Below are 20,314 nucleotides of genomic sequence, written 5' to 3'. Positions count from 1 at the left end.
ATAAGTTTGATGCGGCTGTTGTAGTTTTCATGAGGCTAAATGTGTCATCACAACTGTGATTGCTCCTCGTACCAAGTAATTTGTTTTAGTTTTGTTTGTGACTGTACCTGTCAGTTAATGCTGGTGTAGTTGCTCTTCCTAACACTATCCCATACAAGCAAACCAGTTATATCTTTACCTGCAGTTATTCATACTTTAGGTACTTGGGCTAGGCATGGCTCTATTGAACAAGAATAGCTTGATGTAGTCATAGTGTCAAGAAATATATGATAGGAATATAATAGAGGGAAACATTCCACGTGGGAAAAATATATCTAAAAACAAAGATGATGTGACTTACCAAATGAAAGCACTGGCAGGTCGATAGACACACAAACAAACACAAACATACACACAAAATTCTAGCTTTCGCAACCAACGGTTGCTTCATCAGGAAAGAGGGAAGGAGAGGGAAAGACAAAAGGATGTGGGTTTTAAGGGAGAGGGTAAGGAGTCATTCCTTAAACCCACATCCTTTCGTCTTTCCCTCTTTCCTGATGAAGCAACCGTTGGTTGCGAAAGCTAGAATTTTGTGTGTATGTTTGTGTGTCTATCGACCCGCCAGTGCTTTCATTTGGTGAGTCACATCATCTTTGTTTTTAGAAATGTATGATAGTATAGACAGAGAGCAACCGTATCAGGCTCCAGGTGAACTGGTATTAAAAAGAGAGAGAGAGAGAGAGAGAGAGAGAGAGAGAGAGAGAGAGAGAGAGAGAAAACCACCAATAAGAATAATAAAAATGACAATGAGGGGAATGCATGGTAGCATAAAAACTGGATGAATGTGCTCCAATACTTTGGAAATTCAATGGAGTACGAAAAGGTGATGAATTGGCACCCCTCCTATTCAATGCTGCATTTTAGAGGGTGATGAGAGAAGCAGATATGTTGAATAGGGGAACAATTTTTTTAGATTAGGTTTACATTCATTCCAATTGATCCGTAGTGAGGAGGTCCTCCAGGATGTAGAACATGTCAGAAAAACAACAATACATGACAAATATTTACAACTAAAACAAATAAGCTAATGTACCATTCCACAGGTTCCAAGTGGAATGGTCATCATTTTTTAATGAACACTATATGAAAGAGTTGTTTTACAAATACTAATGCACTGAATTTAAAATAAAAAAGTTTGTTTATTTATTCATTTATAAGGTAATAATACTTTTCGCAACAAACGGTTGCTTCGTCAGGAAAGAGGGAAGGAGAGGGAAAGACGAAAGGATGTGGGTTCTAAGGGAGAGGGTAAGGAGTCATTCCAATCCCGGGAGCGGAAAGACTTACCTTAGGGGGAAAAAAGGACAGGTATACACTCGCACACACACTCATATCCATCCGCTTGTGTCTGTGTATGTGCAGACGGATATCTTACCCCCAATCCATATTCACCTACTATGTTTCCTTCTCTCCCTTTTCCTACTGTCGAATTCCAGTCACCCATGACTATTAAATTTTTGTCTCGCTTCACTACCTGAATAATTTCTTTTATCTCATCATACGTTTCATCAGTTTCTTCATCATGTGCGGAGCTAGTTGGCATATAAACTTGTACAACCATAGTAGGCGTGGGCACTGTGTCTATCTTGGCCACAATAATGCATTCACTATGCTGTTTGTAGTAGCTTACCCAGACTTCTATTTTTTTTATTCATTATTAAACCTACTCCTGCATTACCCCTATTTGATATCGTATTTATAACCCTGTATTCCAATCCCAAAGAAAGCAGGTGTTGACAGATGTGAAAATTACCAAACTATCAGTTTAATAAGTCACAGCTGCAAAATACTAACGCGAATTCTTTACAGGCGAATGGAAAAACTGGTAGAAGCGGACCTCGGGGAAGATCAGTTTGGATTCCGTAGAAATGTTGGAACACCTGAGGCAATACTAACCTTACGACTTATCTTAGAAGAAAGATTGAGAAAAGGCAAACCTACGTTTCTAGCATTTGTAGACTTAGAGAAAGCTTTTGACAACATTAACTGGAATACTCTCTTTCAAATTCTGAAGGTGGCAGGGGTAAAATACAGGGAGCGAAAGGCTATTTACAATTTGTACAGAAAGCAGATGGCAGTTATAAGAGTCGAGGGGCATGAAAGGGAAGCAGTGGTTGGGAAAGGAGTGAGACAGGGTTGTAGCCTCTCCCCGATGTTATTCAATCTGTATATTGAGCAAGCAGTAAAGGAAACAAAAGAAAAATTCGGAGTAGGTATTAAAATTCATGGAGAAGAAGTAAAAACTTTGAGGTTTGCCGATGACATTGTAATTCTGTCAGAGACAGCAAAGGACTTGGAAGAGCAGTTGAACGGAATGGACAGTGTCTTGAAAGGAGGATATAAGATGAACATCAAAAAAAGCAAAATGAGGATAATGGAATGTAGTCAAATTAAATCGGGTGATGCTGAGGGGATTAGATTAGGAAATGAGACACTTAAAGTAGTAAAGGAGTTTTGCTATTTAGGGAGTACAATAACTGATGATGGTCAAAGTAGAGAGGATATAAAATGTAGACTGGCAATGGCAAGGAAATCGTTTCTGATGAAGAGAAATTTGTTAACATCGAGTATAGATTTAAGTGTCAGGAAGTCGTTTCTGAAAGTATTTGTATGGAGTGTAGCCATGTATGGAAGTGAAACATGGACGATAACCAGTTTGGACAAGAAGAGAATAGATGCTTTCGAAATGTGGTGCTACAGAAGAATGCTGAAGATAAGGTGGGTAGATCACGTAACTAATGAGGAGGTATTGAATAGGATTGGGGAGAAGAGAAGTTTGTGGCACAACTTGACTAGAAGAAGGGATCGGTTGGTAGGACATGTTTTGAGCCATCAAGGGATCACAAATTTAGCATTGGAGGGCAGCGTGGAGGGTAAAAATCGTAGAGGGAGACCAAGAGATGAATACACTAAGCAGATTCAGAAGGATGTAGGTTGCAGTAGGTACTGGGAGATGAAGAAGCTTGCACAGGATAGAGTAGCATGGAGAGCTGCATCAAACCAGTCTCGGGACTGAGGACCACAACAACAACAACAACAACCACCCTGTATTCGCCTGACCAAAAGTCTTGTTCCTCCTGCCACCGAACTTCACTAATTCCCACTATATCTAACTTTAACCTATCCATTTCCCTTTTTAAATTTTTTAACCTACCTGCCCAATTAAGGGATCTGACATTCCACGCTTCGATCCGTAGAACGCCAGTTTTCTTTCTCCTGATACCAACGTGTTCTTGAGTAGTCCTCGGCTGGAGATCCGGATGGGGGACTATTTTACCTCCGGAATATTTTACCCAAGAGGACACCATTATCATTTAACCATACAGTAAAGCTGCATGCCCTCGGGAAAAATTACAGCTGTAGTTTCCCCTTGCTTTCAGCTGTTTGCAGTACCAGCACAACAAGGCTGTTTTGGTTAGTGTTACAAGGCCAGGTCAGTTAGTCATCCAGACTGTTACCCTTGCAACTACTGAAAAGGCTGCTGCCCTCTTCAGGAACCACACGTTTTTCTGGCCTCTCAACAGATACCCCTCCGTTGTGGTTGCACCTACGGTACGGGTATCTGTATCGCTGAGGCACACAAGCCTCCCCACCAACTGCAAGGTCCATGGTGCATGGGGGGGGGGGGGGGGGCGGGGGGGATGTTAATTTGTTTATGTATTTAATAATGTGTGTTAGAGCGTGTTTATGGTCCAGCTGTAGGAATATTTATTTAATTTCAAGTTATTTAAATGTAACTCCAGTATTTTGTATGAGTTGAAATATGTTTGTGAGTGTACGTTGACTTGGAGGGAATGCTCTAGCCAATCACAGCGCTAATTAATGGTGAGACTGTATGGAAATGGGGGAGGAGGATCATTTCGAGAGAGGACAGGGAGTTCTGGAGTGTAGGGCACAGGACACGGGAAGCGCTGGACGTGATGGCGCGACAGACGCGGAGTCGGAGGAAAGACTTGGACAGTGGAGCAATTTGCGCAAGGTCGCAGAGGATAGAAATGTTTGGGAGTGCTGACCTGTGCTCTTGTGTGATTTCCGGGGCTTCTGCAGTGGAGTTGTAGTATGCCTTCAGAAGTGAATATCTCGTGAGCTATGTCGTTGTTCATAACTAATTATGTGAAGTAGGAATCTATTGTCTCCCTGTTATTTAACTTATATTTTATTTAATTGCTGGACCATCGACATCAAATAAGTGTTTTGCAGAAATATACTGCATTCTCAAAAGTGCTTCTACTATCGTACTCATCATTTAAAGGCGTTACCTGCAGATTTTATTTAATTGAGATCTTTCGTTTATGAATTTATATGTTACTTTCATAATTCGCAATTGCTGAGTGATAGAAACCTTGGCCCATTTGATTCATGTGTCTATTCTTATCGTATACTGTAGACTTAGCAGTATTTGGCCTCTAATGCAGCAACTACATATCGCAGCCCCTAGACTATGAAACCAGCTGAGACTTTTAATATTGCAACTCTGAGTAGGAGGGTATGTAGTTGAGGACCACCACCTCACATCATTGCATTTCATTATTTGAAAGCCCACAACAAAGAGGACAAGGTCAACTGAAAACTAGAGGGTAGGATGGAGTCATAGAAAACCTAGGGAAAATGGGTTACAGGAATTGGAAAATGCTAGCAAGGGACCAGGATAAATGAAAGGAGGCAATTGAAGAGGCCAAGGCTCATAATGAGTTGTAGAGCCACAGAAGAAGAGAAAGAATCCTCATTATCAAATTTCTCTCCATATTTTACAACTTTTCTTGTGCCCTCTTTATGATTGGACTGCTTAAAATTGTTCCCCATTTTATTCTTGTTATAACTCCCATAGGGGTAGTGCAGGAGTAGGTTTAATAACAAATAAAAATATAGGAACATGAATAAGTTACTACAAACAGCATAGTGAACACATTATTGTAGCCAGGAAAGATGTAAAGACCACACCCACCACAGATGATAAGTTTATATGCCACCTAACTCAGCGGCTGATAAAGAGATTCAAGAAAACTGTGATGCAATAAAAGAAATTATTCAGATAGTTAAGGGAGACGAAAATTTAATAGTCATGGGGAATTTGATAGTAGGAAAAGGAAGAGAAGGAAAAGTCGTAAGTGAATACGGACTGGTGGAAAGTAATGAAAGAGGAAGCCGCCTGATAGAATTTTGCACAGAGTATAATTTAATCATAACTAATGCTTGATTTAAGAATCATGAAAGAAGGCTGTATACGTGAAAGATACCTGGAAACACTGGAAGGTTATATAATGGTTAGACAGAGATTTAGGGATCAGGTTTTAAATTGTAAGACATTTCCAGGGGTAAATGTGGACTCTGACCACAATTTATATTATGAACTGTAGAATAAAACTGCAAAAAAGGTAGGAATTTAAGGAGATGGGACCTGGATAAACTAAAAGAACCATAGGTTGTAGAGTTCCAGAGAGAGCGTTTTGGCAAGAATGGGGGAAAGGAATACAGTAGGAGAAGAATGGGTAGCATTGAGAGATGAAATACTGACGGCAGCAGAGGATGAAGTAGGTAAAAAGACGAGTGCTAGTAAAAATCCATGGGTAACAAAAGAGATATTGAATTTAATTGAAAGGAGGATATATGAAAATGCAATAAATGAAGCAGGTGAAAGGAAATAAAAATGTCTCAAAAATGTGGTTGCCACGAGGTGCGAAATGTCTAAGCAGGATTGGCTAGAGGACAAATGTAAGGATGTAGAAGCATGTATCACCTGGGGTAAGATACATGTTGCCTACAAGACAGTTAAAGAGGCCTTTGGAGAAAAGAAAACCACCTGTATGAATATCAAGAGCTGAGATGGAAAACTAGTTCTAAGCAAAGAATGGAAAGCAGAAAGGTGGAAGGAGTATGTAGAGGGTCTACACAAGGGAGATGTACTTGAGGGAAGTATTATGGAAATGGAAGAGAACATTAATGAAGATGAGGTGAGTGATACGATACTGTGTAAAGAATTTGACAGAGCACTGAAAGTCCAAAGATGAAACAGCACCTCGGGATAGACAACATTCGGTTAGAACTACTGATAGCCTTGAGAGAGTCAGCCATGACAAAACTCTTCCATCTGGTGAGACAGATGAAATACCCTCAGACATCAGGAAGAATAAAATAATACCAGTTCCAAGGAAAGCAGGTGTGAAAATTACCAAACTATCGGTTTAATAAGCCACAGTTGCAGAATACTAACATGAATTCTTCAGTGGAAAATCCAGGATAGAATGTAACAATATTATGAAAAGGAAAGGTGACAGCAAAGGACTTTGAAGAACAGTTGAATGGAATGGACTGTGTCTTGAAAAGAAGATATAAGATGAACATTAACCGAAGCAAAACGAGGATAATGGAATTTAGTCAAATTAAATCAGGTGATGCTGAGGGAATTAGACTAACTGGCCCTCTCACATTGTCTGAACCACACATATTAATGCTAATGGTTCAAGTACTTAACTTATCAGTCATACTAGCTGCTGATGCTTTACCTTTGCTGCCTGAAGTGTCAATGCTGATGAACTCGAAGTCGCTGCTGGTGGCCTGAGCTGCCACTTCCGCCATTGCTGCCTGCATGTCATTGAAATCTCCACTGCTATTGGCTGCTGCAGACATGAACTCATCATGACTGCCTAGCCTTTTTCTTCTTCCTTGAAGTTCCAACTTCCCAACACCTGACTTCTGCTCCTGATTCTCATGCATGTAACTGCTGCAAAACCTTATGATTGGAGCGTTAGAATTACGACTGCAATTCTAAGGTGATTTGACTCATATCCTGGATGAGAAAACCCCAATTACAACCATTCCTGATGGCTACAGTTAACGTAGTTGCTCTTCCTAACAGTATCCCATAAGAGCATACCAGTTATGTCTTTACCAGCGGTTACTCGTACTTTAGGTACTTGGGCTGTTCGCAGCTCTGATTAAAAATAATAGCTCAATGTAGTCATAGGATCAAACTGCAAACATCTGCGTTCAAGCCCCGCAGCTAATTCATTCCAAATAATAATCTGTAACGGTGATTCTGCAGTCAAATAGTCTGTGCATTGGCTAGAATTGCGAGTTAATAAAATACGCCAAAATACAAAATAAGAGTGAAATGAATGATTTAATAACAGTGTTCTATTCTAACGTCTGTAATTGATGTAGATGATAGAGAATTATATTGAATAATGTTCATTCAAGAAAGGATATCTCAAATAAATGGGAATGGTCCTACAATGTTCAGTTAAAATACAGAAAGAAAATACCCATATCAAATGCAGTAAAGTTAGGTTGAGAGTGTTACGAGAATAGTAGCAAAATCCCCATACTAAATTTTGATCAAAAATATGTGAAAAATAAATCTGCTTCATAACTACAACACATGAAATATTCACCAGCTCAAAACAGTTCAGAGTTCAACATGACGATTCACTAATTAACATATACAATACGAAGAACAGTAACTCATACTCTGCCTAGCCTCATTTCTATAATACAAGTGGAAAAAATCCTACACTGGTATATATTCAGACATCTCTAAACATAAATTCCATTCTGAAGCTGAAGTATGGTAGCAGCTGTTCAGCGCCCTAAATCAAACACCTCCATGAATAGATACCACTCGTTAGCATGGGCAGGTCTGACTTCTTCCAGAACTCACGTAAAAATCGCCAGACTCACTCCCTTGCGCTCTTCACTCAAAAAGTCCCAGTCTCCTCTTAATTCCGTAATGTTTCGCTACTGTCTGCTTTTCCATTGGTTGAAGGGCCTCCCCACCAAAAGTACATAATTCTTATGTTTTAGAAACATAATTTGACTCAACTTTTCCCAGACTGAACTAATATATTATGACAATATTCAACTAAATAAATGTTATAAACTTTTGGCCTCTCGGACCATTCACAACAAGTATAAATAAAGGTTTGTCTATAAATAAATAAGGAAGTATTCTTGCGCAAGTGCACTCACGATAAATGTTGACAGATTGTCATTAAACAGTAAATCATTGAGTATAACAGAAGTGATATCTGGCATTCCGCAAGGTAGTGTCATAGTCCCTCTGCTGTTCCTGATTTACATAAATGATCTAGGTGATAATCTGAGCAGCCCCCTTAGATTATTTGCAGATGATGCTGTAATTTACTGTCTAGTAAAATCATCAGACGATCAATTCCAATTACAAAATGATCTAGAGAGAATTTCTGTATGGTGCGAAAAGTGGCAATTGGCACTAAACAAAGAAAAGTGTAAGCTCATCCACTTGGGTACTAAAAGAAATCCAACAAATTTTGGGTATACAATAAATCGCACAAATCTAAGGGCTGTCAATTCAACTAAATACCTAGCAATTACAATTATGAGTAACTTAAATTGAAAAGACCACATAGATAATATTGTGGGGAAAGCGAAACAAAGACTGCGCTTTGTTGGCAGAACACTTAGAAGATGCGACAAACCCACTAAAGAGACCGCCTACATTACACTTGTCTGTCCTCTGCTGGGATACTGCTGTGCGGTGTGGGATCCTCACCAGATAGGATTGACAGAGGACATCGAAAAAGTGCTAAGTGCAGCCCGTTTCGTGTTATCGCGCAATAGGGGTGAGTGTGTCACTGATATGATACGCGAGTTGGGGTGGCAGTCTCTGAAACAAAGGAGGTTTTCTTTGTGGCGAGATCTATTGATGAAATTTCAATCACTAACTTTCTCTTCCGAATGCGAAAATATTTTGTTGACGTCCACCTACATAGGGAGAAATGATCATCATAATAAAATAAGAGAAATCAGAGCTCGAACGGAAAGATTTAGGTGTTCCTTTTTACCGCGCGTCATTCGAGAGTGGAATGGTAGAGAAGTAGTATGAAAATGGTTCGATGAACCCTCTGCCAGGCACTTAAGTGTGAATTGCAGAGTAGCCATGTAAATGTAGGTGTAGATGTTATTTAGGCATGCTTGTCAGAAACTCCTTTTGGCACTGTTCTACAAAGATGGTGCAAACTAATACATACAGTTGACCACTTCTTAAATTAGCATGATTGTGTATTAGCAAGTGTAATTATTATTTAAATTAATTTACTGCAAGTTTTCATTTGCTGTTTTATTGTAGAGGGTACAACATTCTGACAAAAATTTGGATAATAAAAAGATATCATAAGTCAGGAAATAAAACAGATGCAGATGAGCGACTTTCAGGGATGACAGCTGTTGTGACAGTGCCACGACATTTAACAGTGCCGCCACGACAGTATGCGCAAATGGCGATAGAGGCGCTCCGCAACTCGGCTGAGCGCGGGAGCGCCATGTAGCTACGAACGGCGCCGGCCGCATGTCACGGCACGGCAGTCGAATAAGAGATACTGAGTTGTTATCATGTAACCAGCTATTGTTTCTAAGTGAGTGTGTTTGAATATCCACGCAATTATTATAACACTTTTTGGTGACGAGGTCGGATATTTTCACTGCATTGTGGATTTGTGTGTTCGTGACGGGGCAGACATGGAACAGCTTATGCAAGCGCTCATTGAACAACAAACACAGCTGACGTCTGCTATTCAGGCGTTGTCGACGTTACTTACTCATCGTCTGTCTTCCTCTTCCCCGCCTCCATACCCTCCTTACAACGAGGCCGCTGTAGACTGGGAGGATTATGAGAAGTGTTTGCGGCAACACTTCTTGGCTTTTGGCGTTGTCGACGCTCCTATGTGTAAGTCGTTATTTCTATCTTGGATTTGGCTCGGAGCACTATGGTCTATCTTGGATTTCCCCATGGATCTATCAGCTGCTATCTCAGTTAGCCCCTCTGCAGGAACCTGCCTCTCTGTCCTTCCAAGAAATGTGTGACTTATTGTCTAACTATTACCGAAAAAACACCCACGTCGTTGCCGCCCGCGTGGCGTTCTACCGGTGTCGTAAACAGCCCCATCAATCTTACCGGGCTTGGGCGGTGGAACTACACAGTCTGAGTAGGAAATGTCAGTTTGTCACTGACACTCATCATGAGTCTTATGCTGATTCAATGGTTCGGGATGCTATTCTTCGGCTTGCTCCTGATAAAGAAGTTTGGCAACGTGCCCCACAACTGCCAAACCCGTCGTTGGCGGAAGTTCTAAGCATCGCTCAATCCTTTGAAGTGTCTCACGCTGCTGGCATGCAAATAGACGCGTGGTGTGATGTAGGCGCTGTACAGTCATCTTTTGACACGGACAATTTGCCTGTTTCACAGGAGAATGAAGAGGTGGCGGCGGTTCACTCGCGTAAACAACATCACGTTGGGCCGCAATGGTCGCAGTGAAAACAGCAACCACAGAAGCAGGTTCGTTCCGCACTTCCTTATTGTCCACGTTGTTTCGTACAGCATGACAGGGCCGCATGTCCAAAACATTGGGCCACGTGTAATTTATGTAGGAAAAAAGGCCACATTGCTTCTGTGTGTCAGTCCCCTAAAGTTCCTGTCGACAAGGACGAGGCATCGGACTTGGATGTTAACTGTGTGCTTTCTCAAACAAATAAGTTGTTTGTTACTGTTCGTGTTCTGGATAAAGACATTCGCATGCAAGTGGACACTGGCTCTGCAGTAACTCTCATTAATTCTCGCATGTATTTGGAGTTGGGCTCCCCTCCCTTGTCTCCAGTTACGCGAAATCTGAGAACTTATAATAAACAGAAAATTCCTATCATTGGCCAGTTTGATGCTTCCACTGCCTACAAGTCTGTTGTTAGGCCCCTCACGTTTTATGTGGTGGATCATGCAGGCACTGAAAACCTGTTCGGTTATGATGCTTTCCAGTTGTTCGGGTTCTCCATTGATGATGATGTGCACCTCATACCTGAGGATATTCCGTATCAACAGCTGGATGGATTGTGTTCTGAATTTTCGTCTGTGTTCTCTGCTGGTCTGGGTTGTGCCAAGGATTTTGAAGCCCACATTACTCTTAAACCTACAGCTCACCCTAAGTTTTTCAGGGCACGCCCTATTCCGGTGGTGTTGCGTGCACGTGTCAAGGCTGAGATAGACAGGTTAACAGCTTCAGGGATTCTCCTTCCTGTTACCTCCAGCAAATGGGCATCGCCAATCGTGGTAGTTTCTAAACCAAACGGGAGTCTGCGTTGGATGCTTCTTCCAAGGAATTTCTCGTCATCAACACTCCTTGTGGGTTGTATCAGTACCAGCGGTTACCATTTTTCAGCGGTTTTTGGAACAGCTCACGGCCTCCGTTCCCGGCTGCATAAACTATCTGGATGACATTGTTGTCATGGGGGCCAACACTGAGGAGTACCTTCGCAATTTGCGTTCACTGTTTCGGGTTTTGCATTCGGCTGGGTTGAGGTGCAATCTGGACAAGATACAGTTCTTCCAACCCTCCATTGTGTATCTTGGTTTCCACTTGTCCCGTGAGGGTATACGTCCTCTACGTCAGCACGTTGCGGCCATTAACGCTCTACCCCGGCCATCTACAGTCAAAGAACTTCAGGCGTTTCTAGGCAAGATTGCTTATTATCACAAATTCATTCCATCTGCGGCGGCGGTAGCTCATCCTCTGCATCAGCTGTGACGCAAAAACGTCCCTTTCTGTTGGTCCGATGAGTGTGAGCAGGCTTTTGTCCGCCTGAAGGCTCATTTACAGTCGGCGCCTTGTCTTGCCACATTCCGTCCAGGTCAGCACTTGATTCTGGCGACTGACGCGTCACAGTATGGCCTAGGGGCTGTTCTCGCCCATCGGTATGAGGATGGGTCGGAATGACCCATCGCCTATGCTTCCAAGACCCTCAACAATGCGCAACGGCGTTACACTCAAATCGAAAAAGAGGCGCTCGCTATCATTTATGCTCTAAAAGAGTTCAGCGTTCTTTTTGTATGGTTCTAAGTTTAACCTCATCACTGACCACAAGCCGCTGGTCTCTCTGTTCAGCCCCTCGGCGTCGCTTCCGGATAAGGCAGCTCACCGCCCACAACGTTGGGCCTTATACTTGTCTCGTTTTCACTATGAGATTCACCTGGTCCTGCATCAGGTGATCGGTTTTGTTCAACGGGGTTGGCCGGACAGGACCAAGGGCTGGGCATCGGATCCCCTTCACAACTACCATGCCTTGCGCCTTCATCTGTCTGTTCGTGGTGGTGTTGTTCTTCTGGCCACGGATGGCGCATCTCCACGGGTCGTGGTGCCAGCCTCTCTTCGCAAAGATGTTCTCAAAATGTTGCATGAAGGCCATTGGGGTATTTCTCGGACTAAGCCCCTGGTCCGCAGGCACGTTTATTGGCCTGGTATTGATTGTGACATCACCCACATGGTTGCTGTGTGTGGTCAGTGCACTCAACAACTGGCAGCACCTCGTACAATGCCCTCTCCGTGGCCTGATCCGGCGCAGCCATGGGAACGGGTGCACACTGACTTTGCCGGCCCCTTCCTCGGTACTTATTGGCTACTGTTGATTGATGCCTTCTCGAAGTTTCCGTTTGTTGTTCTATGTCCGTCTCCCACCTCTGCGGTGACGATGCTGGCTTTGTCCAAAATCTTTGCGCTAGAAGGTCTTCCATCCACGATCGTCACGGACAATGGCCCTCAGTTCTCTTCGCAGGCCTTCCGTGATTTTTGTACTGGACAAGGGATTCATCATGTTACAGCACCGCCCTTCCATCCGCAATCGAATGGGGAGGTCGAGCGCCTTGTTTGCACTTTCAAAAGCCAGATGAAAACATTCCTTAGTGATTTTTCCACAGATGACGCTCTGCTGCCGTTTCTGAGTTCTTATCGCTTCACGCGTCTGGGTGATCGCAGCCCTGCTGAACTCTTGCATGGCCGCCAACCGCGCACTCTACTTCACCTGCTTCACCCTGTCAGGCCTTGTGCTGTGTCCCCTAGTGCGGGAAAATACTCGGTGGGCGCCGACGTGTGGGCACGAGGGTATGGATCTCGCCCTAAATGGATTCCAGGGGTGGTCAAGGCTCTTCGCGGCTGCCGGCTTTGTGAAATACTTACAGACGACGGCATGGTTGTTCGCCATTACAACCAGATGCGCCCACGAGTGGTGGCCACGCTGGTGCCACTGCCCCTTCCTTCGCCTCCACCAGCCCGAGAAGCCAGTCCTGTCACTGCTGCCGATCTACCGTACGTGTTGATGCAGCCAATGTTGCTACCGCTTCCGAGTACGCCGGAACCGGCCCCAGTCGCGACGCTGCCTTCTCCGGGACCCATCTCGCTGGAGCACACCCCCAGGTCCACGACACCTATGGATGCTGCTCCGGAGTTTTCACCCATCATCTCATCCAGGAGGCACGTTCCACGCACGAGCTTCCGTCGTGGACATTTTCAACCATACTCTCGTGTCTCTCCGCGGGATCTTCTCGGGGCCTCACAAGAGGCCATGGATGTCTCCGCACTGTCCATGTCTCCAAGGAAGTGAGAGTTTTTTTTTTTTTTTTTTTTTTCAATGGGAGAAAAGTGTTGTGACAGTGCCACGACATTTAACAGTGTCACCACGACAGTACGCGCAAACGGCGATAGAGGCGCTCTGCAACTCGGCTGAGCGCGGGAGCGTCACCTAGCTACGAACGGCGCCGGCCGCATGTCACGGCATGGCAGTCGAATAAGAGATACTGAGTTGTTATTATGTAACCAGCTATTGTTTCTAAGTGAGTGTGTTTGAATATCCACACAATTATTGGTGATTAAAGGTTATAACAACAGCTATCTGAGATATCATTCTTTGAAATCAAATGAAGTGTTTAAACGATGTTAATTCAGAGGTTCATTGTAAATTATTAACTTTTGTTGTTTTACAGATATTGAAATTATTGTTGTAATATTGGTGGCCTCTCATTTTTCTGGGATTGCCGATGTATTCAGATTTGCATTAATATTTGATTGCAAACTATTCTAAGACTCTCAGAGAGCTGTAAGAAATGATCTTTCAGTTAGTCTGACACCCCGCCAATTATTGGAGCACTGTCTGTCCTCTAAAGCTATCAACACGTCAAAATTCCCTGTACTGGGATTTAACCCATATCTGGCCGTGCTGCTCAACTCTGCACCTGGCTGGTCTGTACCAGTTACTGTGGTTCACCATCCGCAGCCATTTGACTGAGTGACCACGTTGTTCCCTGAGCCCCAGGCCTGCACACGCAAATTCACCATACCTCCTGCCAACTCTAGGCAGCCAAATTGCTGACCTACATACTCACAACATTACATGTTGCTGTTCATCGTATAACGTCTGTTCGAGATGTTATCCATTCTGTTCCACTGCTCTTCCAAGTTCTTTACACATTCTGACAGAATAACAGTGTTGTTGATAAACCTCCGAATTTTTATTTCTTCTCCCTGTACTTCAATCCCCTTCCCAAGTTTCTCTTTGGTTGTTAGGAGGCTGCTTTCAATCGTATCTCAGTCTCTTCTCAGCTACTACCTGCCTTTCATGTTTCTCGATTCACAGAACATCAGATTGGTTTCTACACAAATTGTAGATAACATTTTGTTCCATGTATATATCTCATTTGGTACTGTGGGGAAAATGTAGTGGAAACAGCAAAATGGACAAACTTGCAACTTTCATAGTTGTGATGGTTGTTGATAGGAGGACATTCGAGAATTTTTTCTCACAGATTTATGGTCTACAGAAGGAAACTGGTATATATGTCACAAAACACTACTTACTTTACAGTGAGTGTCTTTGTGTCCCTGCAAAGGAATTTCACAGCGGTATTGAACATTCTGCGTGTTGTCTCCAGTAAAGTGAAAAATACACTCCTGGAAATGGAAAAAAGAACACATTGACACCGGTGTGTCAGACCCACCATACTTGCTCCGGACACTGCGAGAGGGCTGTACAAGCAATGATCACACGCACGGCACAGCGGACACACCAGGAGCCGCGGTGTTGGCCGTCGAATGGCGCTAGCTGCGCAGCATTTGTGCACCGCCGCCGTCAGTGTCAGCCAGTTTGCCGTGGCATACGGAGCTCCATCGCAGTCTTTAACACTGGTAGCATGCCGCGACAGCATGGACGTGAACCGTATGGGCAGTTGACGGACTTTGAGTGAGGGCGTATAGTGGACATGCAGGAGGCCGTGTAGACATACCGCCGAATTGCTCAACACGTGGGGTGTGAGGTCTCCACAGTACATCGATGTTGTCGCCAGTGGTTGGCGGAAGGTGCTCGTGCCCGTCGACCTGGGACCGGACCGCAGCGATGCACGCCAAGACCGTAGGATCCTACGCAGTGCCGTAGGGGACCGCACCGCCACTTCCCAGCAAATTAGGGACACTGTTGCTCCTGGGGTATCGGCGAGGACCATTCACAACCGTCTCCATGAAGCTGGGCTACGGTCCCGCACACCGTTAGGCCGTCTTCCGCTCACGCCCCAACCTCGTGCAGCCCGCCTCCAGTGGTGTCGCGACAGGCGTGAATGGAGGGACGAATGGAGACGTGTCGTCTTCAGCGATGAGAGTCGCTTCTGCCTTGGTGCCAATGATGGTCGTATGCGTGTTTGGCGCCGTGCAGGTGAGCGCCACAATCAGGACTGCATACGACTGAGGCACACAGGGCCAACACCCGGCATCATGGTGTGGGGAGCGATCCCCTACACTGGCCGTACACCACTGGTCATCGTCGAGGGGACACTGAATAGTGCACGGTACATCCAAACCGTCATCAAACCCATCGTTCTACCATTCCTAGACCGGCAAGGGAACTTGCTGTTCCAACAGGACAATGCACGTCCGCATGTATCCCGTGCCACCCAACGTGCTCTAGAAGGTGTACGTCAACTACCCTGGCCAGCAAGATCTCCGGATCTGTCCCCCATTGAGCATGTTTGGGACTGGATGAAGCGTCGTCTCACGCGGTCTGCACGTCCAGCACGAACGCTGGTCCAACTGAGGCGCCAGGTGGAAATGGCATGGCAAGCCGTTCCACAGGACTACATCCAGCATCTCTACGATCGTCTCCATGGGAGAATAGCAGCCTGCATTGCTGCAAAAGGTGGATATACACTGTACTAGTGCCGACATTGTGCATGCTCTGTTGCCTGTGTCTATGTGCCTGTGGTTCTGTCAGTGTGATCATGTGATGTATCTGACCCCAGGAATGTGTCAATAAAGTTTCCCCTTCCTGGGACAATGAATTCACGGTGTTCTTATTTCAATTTCCAGGAGTGTATATTAAAGAGAACAAGTAGCTTGCTTGAATTTCTCTTTTAACACATTTGTCAGAATCACGGTATTGTACATCACAATACTTATTTATTTAATAAATGTGTTTGAGTTTAAATTTGCCTTATTTAAACTGTAGCCTAAGTCATCTGTCAGAGTAACATAAATAATACTGCCTTATATGTTACTAAATGATATAATGTAAAGGATAGATTGCTAATCACCATATAGTGAGATACCGAGTCACAGGCAGGCACAACAAAACGACAGATAAACAAGTAAGCTTTTAGGCTAAACGCCTTCTGAATTAGACAACCTTCACACAAATGCAACTCATACACATGTGACAACTGTCTCTTGCTGCCAAGGCCAGATACTTGGAAATTTGAAAAGTTGAGATCACAATGAATGATTCTTTATCTAAACAAGCCAATATATACCAACTGAAGCTGCAAACCGCTGGCAATCATGAGTAGACAATAGACAACAATCCTCAATGGTTGACAATCAGTGGCAGTGGTTTGTTGCATGAATATGATTAGTGTTGGACTAATAATGTCTAATTTACTTCCTAAGGCAGTTAAATGGCTTTGAATTAATCTTGAGACATGAGAAAAGAAATAGCATTGGGTAGCACCCCTGTCACAAGTCAGTAACAGTCCCTCGAAGGTGAAAGCTTTTAATATCTTTCGTTCATTGTGATTGAATACATCTCTCTGTACATCTTTCTTTCTAACTTCTGAAAAGTATGTTTTTAAAAAAAATATTATTATTGTTATTCCAGATAAACATTACTCAAAAACAGCTGAAGTTGAACGTCTGTTGCAAACTGCAGATTTTGGTGAAGATTATGTTCCTTCTGCCGATGGTTCTTCGATCCGATCAGAATTTACAGAAGAATACACACTAAATCAAAGGAAAGAGGTAAATAGTATTTTTAGCTGTGTTGCAAGTGACTGGAAAGTGTGCAGTTCAGTCCCACGTCCAAGAAGTCACACTAATGCACACAATTATACAGCTATATTGCTGAAGAAATATGTGACACATTTTTGTTCTCACATGTTATTATGTTTTGAAGACCAAAATCTCTGCTGTAGGAATCAACATGGGTACCACAAATGACAAAATAGTAAAAGACTTGACTCACTCTATGGGACCCAGAAAGTTGTAGATACCGTCAAACAGCTTGGTGCCTTGTTCTTTGACTTCGAGAAGGCATTTGATACAATTCTGTAGTGTTGCGTAATGAACAACATAAGAGTATATTAAATACTGAGTCAACTTTGTGATCGTATTGAAACTTTTGTAACCGAGAGAACACTAGTGTGTTTTCATTAATTGAAGTATTCAGATTGAAAAGGAGCTTTGGGCATACACCATGGGAGTGTTACAGGACTATATGATAATATTGGAAGGCTCCTAATGCTGTTTGCAGATGATGCTGTTGTATGTAGAGAGGTCATGCAGCCAGAAATTCTTAGAAAAATTCAAGAAGGCCCATAGAGGATTGATCCTTGGTGCAGAAACTGGTAATCAATTCACAGCATCAACAAAATTATTATGGATAAATAGGCAGAGAGATCCATCATTGTTTACGTGACGGCTGAGCAATTATTGGAAACAGTCATTATTGTTAAATATCGGGGAGTATTTTTACATGGCAGTTTAAAGTGGAACTACCTCATGAAATTAATCATGGGAAAGGCAAATGCCTGCCTGAGATTCATTGAGAGAGTCCTTAGAAAGTGAAAACTACCCGTGATGAAGATAGCTTACAGAAACCTCGTTTGACCGATATTTGAGTATTGCTCATAAGTGTGGAACTGTCACCAGATGGGATTAATGGAGGAAATACAGAAGACCCAAGTAGGAGTAGTATGTTTCATAACTTATTTGTTTAGTTAGTGCAAAAGTGTCACTTTGATGATGATACGTCTTTAGTGCTAAATGCCATAAGAGGTTTTGTGCATCATTGTGGTTTACTATAAAAATTATGAGAGTGTATGTTCCTATAAGAGTGAGTTAGTAGATAGTTTCCTGTTCCATTAAGTTGTGCACCCTATTTTGTTCTGTTATGTTGCAGAATAAGTTTGTAGTATACACTTAAATTTTTTAAAGTTCTATCCCGAAAGCTCAGGGTAATGGCATTGGTCTCTCCCTCCCTCCCTCTATCTTCCTCCAGCTTCTCCTCCCTGCTCTGTGTCCATATCCTCCTCCTCGTCATCCCCTCTCTTTTGTGTCATATCCTCCCCCTTCTTTCGGAACTCAGCCTTGTACATTGTGGTTGCAAACAAACCTTGATTGGGAACTGAAGTTGCTTAAAACGAATGGGTAAATCAGTTGAGATCACTGGTATGCAGGAGACCTCCCCAACTGCTGGATATATGAGGATAGTAGCTTCAGTGACATTGTCTCACATACTTTTAACCTGCGAACAGGTAGCCTTAGAAAGTGTTATATTATTCAGATTCCTTAGGAGTATTCTTATTACAAGCCAATGAGGTGTGAACACAACTTTTCTGGTTTCTGTTGAAACCACCTGTGAGGATGAAAACGAAACAGCACATTGTTGTGTATACAATTTCTGCTAAGTATTATAATTATATAAATTAGAGAAGCAGTTTGTCTAATGGTTTAAATGCGCCACTATCATAGTCACAGCTGACTGTGAGAAAGAAAACTAAACCACACATTTTCACAGCACAGCATTTCCTTTCTTGCAGCCAGTTTTAACAGAAAACCTGTACATTGTTATTTAAAAAATATCTAGCCCATGGCACCGAGCGAGGTGGCGCGGTGGTTAGACACTGGACTCGCATTCGGGAGGACGACGGTTCAATCCCGTGTCCGGCCATCTTGATTTAGGTTTTCCGTGATTTTCCTAAATCACTCCAGGCAAATGCCGGGATGGTTCCTCTGAAAGGGCACGGCCGACTTCCTTCCCTAAACCAGTGAGACCGATGACCACGCTGTCTGGTTTCCTTCCCCAAACAACCAACCATGCCCATGCCCTCTGAATGTTCAGTGCAGTATCATATAAACATTTGAAGTAAATTTGTCAAAAACTTGTAGCAGTTCGGCTACTTTGTTTCTTTGTTTGTTGTCCTCGGTGTCAACATACTGCATTGCTACACTGGCTGAAAAATTGGTTGTGGATTCCGACACTGACTACTGTAAATAATGAAGGTGACAGGTACACGGTTGTGTTTCACAGTACTTTAATTTCACTGATCACAACCCCCAAATAATACACAGTTATATGGCCAGTGCATTATTGTTTAACTTTTGATAAGCCTCATTAATAGTGTGCAGGCAAACCTCCACATACTGCTACAATAGTTTACTATTGGACATCTATGAGCAGTAAAAACCTAACAACAACATCAACAACATTCACAGTTCTTGAAGAATAGAAAGGTAAGTATGGAACAGACACTGTTGTTGTTTTTACACAAGGCCTAATTGTTTAACACTTATCCCACAGTCAAGTTGAAGCATTGTTGTTTTTCTAACCAACACAGGTTTCTCGTCTGAAACTCAGCCATGGACTGACTGACTCGGGACCAGAAATCAGGCCCTTATATGTCATCACAATAATAAGTACTGAAACTGCACATTTATGGGAACAGGATCGGTAATCGGTATATACGAAACTTAATTCCCATGTATGACGTAGCTTGTATATATTTGCACTTGACACTGTGTCCTTACAGAATGAAGTATAACAAAGAACTGACTAAAGTAAAGATGGAGGCTCCCACACAGCCCCCCCCCCTTCCCGCCCCCCCCCCCCCCCGCATTGCAGAGTACAACAGATGTCCAAGGGTGAAGGTGGAAATCGTGCGCATAGGCAGTTGCACCACAGGTACTTCCATCTCGAACGAGGTGGGTTGTGCCGGTGGGGTGGCAACAGGCAGGTCCACTTTGTAGTCAGTCAGCCACCGTGGCTGGATGAGACAGCAGCCGGCCTGGGAGTAAGTGGGCAGGGTGGTGGAGGCGTGTGTGGCCTTTAAGTGGATTGAGCCGTCCATAGAAATGAAAGCACGTAGAGATGCTCGGTCACACTCGCACGGGAGTGAGAGGTTGTGTGCAATGTTGACGTGTAAGGGACCGTCCGATGACGGGACCTC

General features: G+C 43.4%; 1 protein-coding gene across 1 annotated transcript in view; it reads left to right on the top strand.

Moving 5' to 3' along the window:
- The window catches only part of LOC124798250 (putative ribosome-binding factor A, mitochondrial), a 73,152-nt gene that overhangs the window by 29,433 nt on the left and 23,405 nt on the right, over window positions 1–20,314 (top strand). Inside the window, exon 4 of the mRNA XM_047261571.1 lies at window positions 16,969–17,108. Within this exon, the coding sequence (XP_047117527.1) occupies window positions 16,969–17,108 (140 nt within the window). The remainder of the gene's footprint in view (window positions 1–16,968; window positions 17,109–20,314) is intronic.

Source organism: Schistocerca piceifrons, chromosome 5, assembly GCF_021461385.2.
Source record: "Schistocerca piceifrons isolate TAMUIC-IGC-003096 chromosome 5, iqSchPice1.1, whole genome shotgun sequence".
Classification (NCBI taxonomy): Eukaryota; Metazoa; Arthropoda; class Insecta; order Orthoptera; family Acrididae; genus Schistocerca; species Schistocerca piceifrons.
This window is presented reverse-complemented; position numbering and strand designations above follow the sequence as displayed.